The sequence below is a fragment of the Erythrolamprus reginae genome, chromosome 2 (assembly GCF_031021105.1).
Source record: "Erythrolamprus reginae isolate rEryReg1 chromosome 2, rEryReg1.hap1, whole genome shotgun sequence".
Classification (NCBI taxonomy): domain Eukaryota; kingdom Metazoa; phylum Chordata; class Lepidosauria; order Squamata; family Dipsadidae; genus Erythrolamprus; species Erythrolamprus reginae.
Window position 1 is genome coordinate 204,121,021 of NC_091951.1, and position 9,622 is coordinate 204,130,642.

The window sequence follows — 9,622 nt, forward strand, 5'->3', positions numbered from 1 at the left end:
TGTGTAGCCCCATGAAAGAATATTGGAAAGCCTGTTTGAAATATATAACCCTTGGGTTTATTTTGTTTTGTTATTTTTTTTAAAAAAGCCTCTTGCTTTACTAATTACAATATAGCTTTCATCTCTGTGATGTAGAGGAGGAGGCTGTCTGATTTTGTACCTATGACCTGGGATGAGAGAGTGTGATGGAAAAAGACCTGGATAAATGGCACATACAAAGGAGAGGGAGAGAGAGAGAGAGAGAGAGAGAGAGACTGGAAACAAGACTGATGGGAGAGAGAAAAAGACAAAAAGAGGAGGGAAGGGAGGAGTAAAGAAACAGATACCAGAATAAGCAAACCACTGAGGAAACTGAGGGACTGAAAGGAATGGCTGGAAGGAAGAGATGGAATCAAGTGAATGAATGAATGAATCAATGAATGAATACCTGTCACTCCCTTCTCAAACCATTGCTTCACCCTTCGCTGCTCAATGCCATTCATCCCAATTTGTCCTCCCCCCCATTTATTTATTTATTTATTTATTGCAGAAATCCTCTCCCCATTATTTCAGACACTGTACGCTATGGGAAAAGGGGGGGGAGACTAGTTGCTAGGCAACCTCCCCTCACTCAGTACCTGGTCCCTCCCCCATTGCAGCACTAACACCCCCCCTCCATCTCTATTCTCCCGAATGGTACTCCAAATCCCCACTCCACCCCAAAAGACAACCTGGGATTCCTATTTTGATGTCCTCCCCCCCCCAAACCTCTTTAATCACTGTAGATCCTCTAGTTTTCTCTCCCACACACACACCATCTTCCAGCCCTCTACCTTGCCCCCCCCCTCCATGACCCAAACAGCCCTTCCAGTGGGAACGACTGCAAACTCCCTTGACCCTTTCCAGTGGCTTCCTTCTCCCCAGACGACCCCATTCTGCCCTCTTTTTCATCTTGCACGGGTGTATCGTCCCCTATTCACACACACACACACACACACACACACACACACACACACACACACACACACGATTCCCTTAGTGCTCCGCTCACCTCCGTCCCCTCAGAGGCGCCCCCCCCATCCCTGCCCTCCCTCCCTCCACCCCTCCCTCTCTTACCTGCAGCATCACCCGATATTGTTCTTCGGGTTTCTCTACCACACACATATTACATCCCATGGCGATGCCGCTCGAGGGGGGCGGACCGAGGGGGCCACAATTTTAGGAACGGGGAGGCGATCAGCTCATGAGGCTCCTACAGGTGGGGGGGCGACCCGCTCGCCCTCCCGGCCCCCCCACCCTGGCATAGCCCTGGGCAGGGAGGTGGAGGTGCTGTCCAGCGCTTGGCCCCCCATTCACCCCCCGGGCGGCATAGTGGCGGGTTTAGACCGAGCGGAAAATAGGAGGGAGGAGGACGGCAGGAGAGGTTTCTCTCTCTCTCTCTCCCCGCCCCTCTCCGCTGGAGGTCGGCGCAGGATCCCCCCCGGAGGCGAGGGGGACGCCTGTCGCCGTTGCGAAAAAATGCACCCTCGCCCGCCGTCTGGTCTGCTTCGCTCCTTCGCTCCGTTTGCCAAAAGGAGGAGGGGAGAGGGCGGAGTGAAGGGGGGGGAGAGGGAGAAACGACGACGGACGCGGCTTTTATAAATATGGATGACTTCGCGGAGGGTTGGGGAGCCGGCCGTTGTTCGACGCGACGAAGCCTTGCCAAGTCCCGCCGTCGGGGCCTTCCACGGATTGGCCTTTTCCGGGGGTGTTGCTCTCGCTCCCCGGTGCTAGGCTCGGTTTTTCCTCAGTCCTTTGTCCGCTTCTCGCCGCGTTACAACGGCCGGCCTCCCTGCAATCTCTAGCCGTCTAGTCTGTTCCCCTCTGGAGGGGCCGGCAGCCTCCGTCCCGCCTGGTCCTTCAGATATTGAAGGAATATTGTGAGGGAATAAGAATATTCCTTCAGAATGTTCTTCAGATATTGGCGCTGCCTTTTAGCATTCGGTCCTCCTGCTCCCTGCTTTGCCCTCAGACGTTGGGTCAATTCTTGCCCCTTCTTTGCCAGGGCAAAGGACGCTTTTCTCACAGTTTAGGGAACTACTGTAATTTAATTTAATTTATTAGACTTATAATAAGCCACCCAACTCCTTGCGGACTCTGGGCGGCATACAGTAATAAAAATAATATGGTATTATAATAATAATAATACAGTGGTACCTCTACTTACGAACTTAATTCTTCTGTGACCAGGTTCTTAAGTAGAAAAGTTTGTAAGAAGAAGCAATTTTTCCCATAGGAATCAATGTAAAAGCAAATAATGCGGGCGATTGGGGAAAACACAGGGAGGGTGGAGGCCCTGTTCCTCCCAGGAGATTCCTAGGGAGACCCTACAGAGGCTTCTCCCTGCTTTTCCGGCCTGTTTCCTCCCAGGAGATTCCTAGAGAGGCCCCCCCGGAAGCTTCTCCCTGCCTTTTCCGATTATAGTTTCGGAGGCTCGGGTTTGTAAGTTGAAAATGGTTCTTGAGAAGAGGCAAAAAAATCTTGAACATCCAGTTCTTATCTAGAAAAATTTGTAAGTAGAGGTGTTCTTAGGTAGAGTTACCACTGTATAAACAATGCTAAAAAAAAAGACATAATAAACAATAGTAATATAAAAGAGTTTTAAAAGCCCAAAATAAAAAAATCATTTGGCAAACATCCATTCTTCTCGGGCAGAGCTAATTGGTCTTGCTCAACAATAAATAGAAATTATCTGCTCTGTTTTTTCAGTCCATGTACCCAATATCAAAACTTTTTTGCTGCCACGGCTAACAGGTGAAAGAGGCATGAAAGGGAGAGTTAACCAAACAAAGGTAGGTAAAACAAAATTGGAAAAGTTGATGGATGGGGCTGTTTTTGGCTCCCTTCATTAATTATCCATTTATACCCATTCCCATTGATGCTTCCTACTGGATAAGGAATAGAAGAATAGAATAGAATTTTATTGGCCAAGTGTGATTGGACACACAAGGAATTTGTCTTGGTGCATATGCTCTCAATGTACATAAAAGAAAAAGATACATTTGTCAAGAATCTTGTGGTACAACACTTAATGATTCTCATAGGGGTCAAGTAAACAATGAAGAAACAATCAATATTAATAAAAACCTTAGGATACAAGCAACAAGTTACAGTCATACAGTCCTAAGTGGGAGGAAAAGGATGATAGGAATGATGAGAAAAACTAGTAGAATAGAAGTGCAGATTTAGTAAAAAGTCTGACAGTGTTGAGGGAATTATTTGTTTAGTAGAGTGATGGCGTTTGGGAAAAAACTGTTCTTGTGTCTAGTTGTTTTGGTGTGCAGTGCTCTGTAGCGACGTTTTGAGGGCAGGAGTTGAAACAGTTTGTGTCCAGGATGCGAGGGGTCAGTAAATATTTTCCCCGTCCTCTTTTTGACTCGTGCAGTATACAGGTCCTCAGTGGAAGGCAGGTTGGCAGCAATTGTTTTTTCTACAGTTCTGATTATCCTCTGAAGTCTGTGTCAGTCCTGTTGAGTTGCAGTACCAAACCAGACAGTTATAGAGGTGCAGATGAAAGCCTGTTCTAATGTCATATTTTCTATAATAATCACTACAGATAGTCTTCGAGTTACGTTCATTTAATGACTGTTCAAAGTTACAACAGTGAAAAAGATGACATGACCATTTTTCACAGAACTGTTACAGGCATCTCCAAGACATACTGTACATATAAACTGGGTGAAACCACATTCAATAGGAGTGACTGCGAGAGGGATCTTGTCCACCAACATATTTAGTTGGTGGACAGCCAACTAAATATGAGCCAGCAATGTGTAATGGAGCCAAAAAAGCCAGTAGAATCCTAAATTGCATTAACAGAGGGATACAGTCCAGGACTAGGGAGGTACTATAAAGCCTTAGTTAGACCACATCTAGAGTACTGCATGTAGTTTTGGTCGTCACACTACAAAAAAAGACTTTGAAACTCTATAGAAACTGCAGAAGAGAACAACCAGGATGATAAAGGGTGTGGAAACTAAAACATGAAGAGAGGTTGCAAGAACTGGGCATGGCTAGTCCAGCAAAGAGAAGGATCAGGGGAGACATGATAACAGTGTTCCAATACCTGAGGGGCTGCCGCAGAGAGGAGGGGGTCAGACTGTTTTCCAAAACACCAGAAGGCCAGATGGAAGCTGACCAAAGAGAGATTCAACCTGGAAATAAGAGGAACTTTCTGCTGGTGAGAGCAATCAATACAGTGGAGCAACTTGCCTGTGGAAGTTGTGAACGCTCCAACACTTGAAACTTTCAAGGGAGGATTGGACTGACATTTGTACAAAATGGTATAGGGACACCTGCTTGAGCAGATGGTTGGACTAGATGTTCTGCAAGGTCCCTTCCAACTCTAATAAATAAATAAATATTCATATTTATGATGGTTGCTGTATCCTGGGATCATGTGGATTACTTTTTATGACCTGATAAGCAAAGTCAATGGGGAAGCCAGATTCACTTAACAATTATGGCAAGAAAGGTCTAATTTACTAATTTAAATTAAATAATTAAATTTAATAACAACTGCAGAGATTTGTTTAACAACTGTGGCAAGAAACTCGTAAAATGGGGAAAAATTATTTGACAACTCTCACTTAGCAACAGAAACTTTGGGCTGAATTATGTGTATAATTCAAGGGTTACTGTATATTGTTAGACATGTCCTGCATTTAAGCTCAGAATTTCGAACACCTAGGATTACAACACTAACAAAACAAAAGACAGCACATCTCAGGACAACCAGTCAACCTAGTAGTGAGGCCTTGAATTTCTCTGTCCAACCTGCCTTATAGGGCTATTGTTGGGCTGGAATGAGACAAACAAGTGTTATGTATGACTATGATGATTGGCGAAACTGCCAATCAAATCATAGAAATGGGGAGCACCAACTCCAGTTTATATTTCAGGAGAATGGGATAACCACAAAGAAAGGAGCTATGCAGGGAAAAATGGGTCTGAGGGAGATTGAGAGCCCTAGACTGCCTGCCAAAATCTCCATCTGTCAGGGCTAGAGGTTTTCAGAGCAGAAGCAGAAGGGGGAAGGTATGTAAATTTGATTAAAGCTTACTTTTTAGTTATTTAATTAAAAAGTCTGTTTGCTCCTTTGTTCCCATATTAACCAGATCTCTATGTTAATATTGTGGCCCACCAGCAACCTGTACAGCTGGTAGCTGATTCTGACAGCGAAGAGGCTGATGTGGTGATGCGCCAGTGGCCTGTTCAGCTGGCATCCGAGTCAGACAATGAGGAGGCTGGAGAGGACTCGGTGCTAGAGGCGGAAATTCAGCCAGGGCCTTCAGAACCTCCAGAAACTCCCATCAGTGACGAGGAAGAAGAGGAGGAGCCTATTCTCAATGCATGGGCACACAGAGCTGCCAAAAGGCAGGAATGGTTCCTCAGGAGGAGGTTTCATCAAGAGTAAGCCTTGGGGCTAATTGGTCACTCCCCTAGCCTATTTAAGGGATGACAGAACCATTCGTTCATATTCCTTCTAATCAGCTCTTGTTCTCTCTCTTAGAATTTTTCCTGCAAATTGCTTCTGGGCATTTTACCAACCATCGTAGGAATGCTGCTATCTACAAGACTGTTTGCTCAGAATTGAGTTATTATTTTTTGGACTTGTGCTGGATGTTAATTAATGAAGTTGAATTAACAGCCGGTGTTCAGAAAAGTCTGCTTTAAACTGTATTTGTGTTTGACAACTACTAAGAAACTCATTAGTAGTACTTAATGAGTACACTAAGATTAGTATAGACTTTGTGTGTGCTTCGTGCTTTGTAGTCTGTAGCTGGGGCAGGGCCGCCATCAGAAATTTTGGGGCCCCATACAGCCTAAATCTGCCCCCTCCCCGGCCATTTTAAAACTACTTTATTTTGCGACATACCAATTATGTATTAAACCGCTCCCCCCCCCATTTTTCAATTTGGCTGGGCCCCTGACGCCAGTAGCAGTAATACTGGCCTATCGGCAGCCCTGAGCTGGGGCAGAACAGTTACCCCGTCTCTTCCCCATATTCCATCCAAGTAATTTTTTTAAACAGCTTAATTTCTAAACCAGAAAAAGGGGCTATCGATGGCAATGTAACAAAAGATACAAAAGACACCACACACACACACATACACACAGGGGGGTGGGGGGGAATATATGCAACCTTGCTTTGAGCTTCTAAACAAAAGGTGAAATATAAATCTAACCAAGAAATACGTAAACATCAACCAGGTAGTATGAAACACTAGTATCCTGACTCCCTAGCCAAGAGTATTATGGGCTGCAAGTGTAGACTATAAGGCAGAAAGGGCAGTCTGATATCTAATGAGAAGATAAGCAGGGGAAACCCAGCAAGGTCATTTTCTCCTTGTCTGCCATTGTTCTCTCTGTTTAACCTCCCCTCCTCCCCGAAGGGAAGACAATTTCATAACTGCCCAGTCACCTGCAAGAACCTGCCTCCAAGCCATGTGATGTGAATCCATCCAGTTTTATGGTTACTTCATAAACAAGCTGGTTAGATAAATTCACAGAGTATGCCCTTTACGCACCAGAATGTCCATATTTCTTATGACCCCAAAATATTGGATTTGACATTTCCTGAAGAACATTGGCTCAAGAAAGTCTGTGTATCTACTAAGAGGATTATTTTTCATAGCTGGAAAGAAAGCAAACCTTTAGATGTTAAAGAGCAAGTTCAAGAGATCTATTCTCTGTTAACCTTGCAAATTTCCATATATTGTAAAAAGGGCAAGATAAAACACTATCATTCCATATGACCTAGATTTAATAACATATAACAGGGGAGAGCTTGTTCTATATTAATATTCTTTGTTGGAACTTTTTCCAGTTTATTGCTTTATTAGAACTGCTGTTTTTAGTTTTCAATTCCAATTAGTTAATTTCATTTATCATATTTTTCCACTTCAAAACAAAACTCCCCTCGATCAAGGTTAAGAAAGGTCTATGTGAGCAAGATTCCTTTACCCACATCCCCATCAGCCCCAACTGATGCCAGCTGTGGGAATGGGTCTAAAATAAGGCAGGGATTAGAGCGGGTAAGCAAAGAGAACGGGGAGCCATTTGTTACAGCAATGCTTGCCTCGGGGTTCCCCCACAACATCGCATAAATGATTCCAGGCATGGAGTGAGTCGAGAGGTAAATTGATTCTTTGATTCATTGTGACAGGCCAGAGCTGATGAAGAGCGGAGAAAGAGCAGCCCGAGCAAAGAGGTAATGGGGTTATGAAATGTACAATGGCTTGTCATGGAATTCCTTTCCCAAGGTTTGCTTGCTGGCTGAGCATAAAGCTTGCCAAAGTCACGGCTATTGTTGAGGCACCGCAAATCTCTGAGGCAGGACGTGTTGAGTCAAAGTAGCTTCCATCCCGTTTTGTGAGCACTAAAGGGAGCATCGCTGGAGATGGCTGTGCCCTTCAAGGATAAATGGGATAAAAAGGGTGAAAAGGCCCCCAAACCAGAAATTATAATCTTCCTACCATTTAATGTTTTCTCATTTAATCTTCCCCCCAATTACAATGCATAGTAGGGACTGTCTGTGTCTATGTTTGTTATTGTGTATGTGCATGTGTGTGTGAACATCTGGGAAAAAAACGAATAAATACTGAGATCTTTGTTTAGGATTTACATCATCCTTACCAACCTAGCATCCGCCTCCCAAGTGGACCAAAGAGCATCTGTTCTGAGCTCTGGATAGGAGGCCAATTAATCCAGGAGATGTCAGTTTTGGCATGGCAGCATTATGCAGAAGGAAGGTAGGATGATATAATGGTAAACATGATGAACTGGTGGTCCCGAAGAGACTCAGTTTCTCGTCATTCTCTCAGCCCAAACCACCTCACAGGGCTACAGGTAAAAAAAATGAGGGGCAGGCACAGTCCACCACCTTTCCTGAAGGAAAAAAACAGGTTACCAGTCTAACCAACCTCTCTGCAAATATATAAATAACCTCTCTGCAAATATATAAATAAATCTCTCAACCTAGTTTCCTGTGCCGCGTTGTTCTTGTAAGGATGACGTTAGAGGTGACCATCCATTTATGCCATCTTGATTTCCCAGAGCAAAGATAAAATATAAGGGTCATGTATTGTAAATAATATCAGCACTAGAACTGCGTCCTTAAATGCAGCCTTAATCAAGCAGCGCCATACCTAGTTAAGAAAGACGTGGTGAGAGGGGTTAAAGCGGAGAAGAGAGGAGTTGCTCCAGCACCCCCCTCCTTTCCCTTGCTTCCCACCCACCCCTCTTCCTCCCCAGGTTGCTGAGGTTATTTTTCTCCTTGCCCCTCCCCCCTCCCCCAAGTTCCAGTAGTAGAAGTGAGTCCTGCAAGGATAAAAACAGTTTGTAGACAAAAGGAGAAAGCTCACTGCAGGAGGGAAAACAGCCAATTGAAATGGAGCTCTGTCACCTTCATCCTCTTGTGCTTAAAACCCGAATCCCTTAGTTGGGAGTTTTAAAGGAGATAAGAGTGCGCTTTCTTTTAAGGTTTTAAAATCTGCATCCTTTCAATCTCTTACCCGAGCCTCGCAAATTGCTTGAGAGAAATGTTATTTGCAAATGCTGCCATATTATTTGCAAACGCTGCCGTTTAATGTCATCAGATGATCCCATACAGAGCGGGATCCCCCAAAGCAGAGGAGTGTCTGGTTTTTTCACACTTAGTCAAGGGTGTATAATACAGGCAAGGCATTTAGCATGGGGGACAGAGTCAAAGAACCTGAGAAAGTCAGCCTTCAGTCGGCCTTTGGTCCTTTCATTCCCCCAGCCTTTGCGGTTGGAAGGATCTAACCCTTCAGCTTCTGAAGGTGGGTGTCAAATGTAAAATCAGTATTCATACAGCATCCTTTCTTGCCCCTTGACATACCAAGCAGCTCGCAGATCTCTGAACCATTACAAGGCAGTAGCAAAAGGCTGGAGAATTGGGGCGTTTCAAAGTGGAGGGGGGAAAAATAAAAAAATGACACCCTTCTCTGCTACTGATTTAACAACAGACAAGGCAGGCTTGTAAAACCCAGCAATTCTGAAAGTTGACTTCCCTTTGTAACCTGCCCTCCTTCTATTAAAGGTTGCTAAACCTTATATTTCTACAGAGTATACCGATCCAGCTTTGTATTAACAATGGTTAGGATACTCTGCTTCTCCTTGGAAATTCCATACATTTTCTTGGGTCAAAAGGATGGCGAATTAAGCTGCGAGGATGTGCCTTGATCTCTAAAATAACCTCACTTTTTAAAAAATAAATCCGACAGAGAATTTAATTTAACCCGGGAGCCATTTGTGGACTCTGATGCCACCCGTGACTTATACCACAGCCGAGCTTGCATTTCTCTTTAACTTTAAGTCATGGATGATTAGTTAAGCAAGGTTAGAGTTCTGATAGATTGGATTGGATTTTAAGGGTGTCCAATGGCAGGAGAATGAGCGGCTCACTACATTAAAAGGTCATAAAATAGTAAATCAGTACAAAACACAATCAACCTGAATCTGGCAAAAAAAAAAATCCAACAAATAAAATCCTGCAGGGGATTTGGCACGCCCCTTAACCCAAGGGCTGAGGTGAGGGCTGAGGTTTTCAAAGCTTTCTTGAATAACATCGGTGTAGGAT

At 44.3% G+C, this 9,622-nt stretch overlaps 1 protein-coding gene across 1 annotated transcript in view; it reads right to left on the reverse strand.

Annotated features, from left to right (window-relative positions):
• Nucleotides 1-1,374, reverse strand: part of PDZD4 (PDZ domain containing 4) — a 32,066-nt gene extending 30,692 nt beyond the window's left edge. The window contains exon 1 of the mRNA XM_070736122.1: nt 1,096-1,374. Coding sequence (XP_070592223.1) covers nt 1,096-1,155 — 60 coding nt within the window. The 5' untranslated portion in view covers nt 1,156-1,374. The remainder of the gene's footprint in view (nt 1-1,095) is intronic.
• Nucleotides 1,375-9,622: the final 8,248 nt, after the last annotated feature.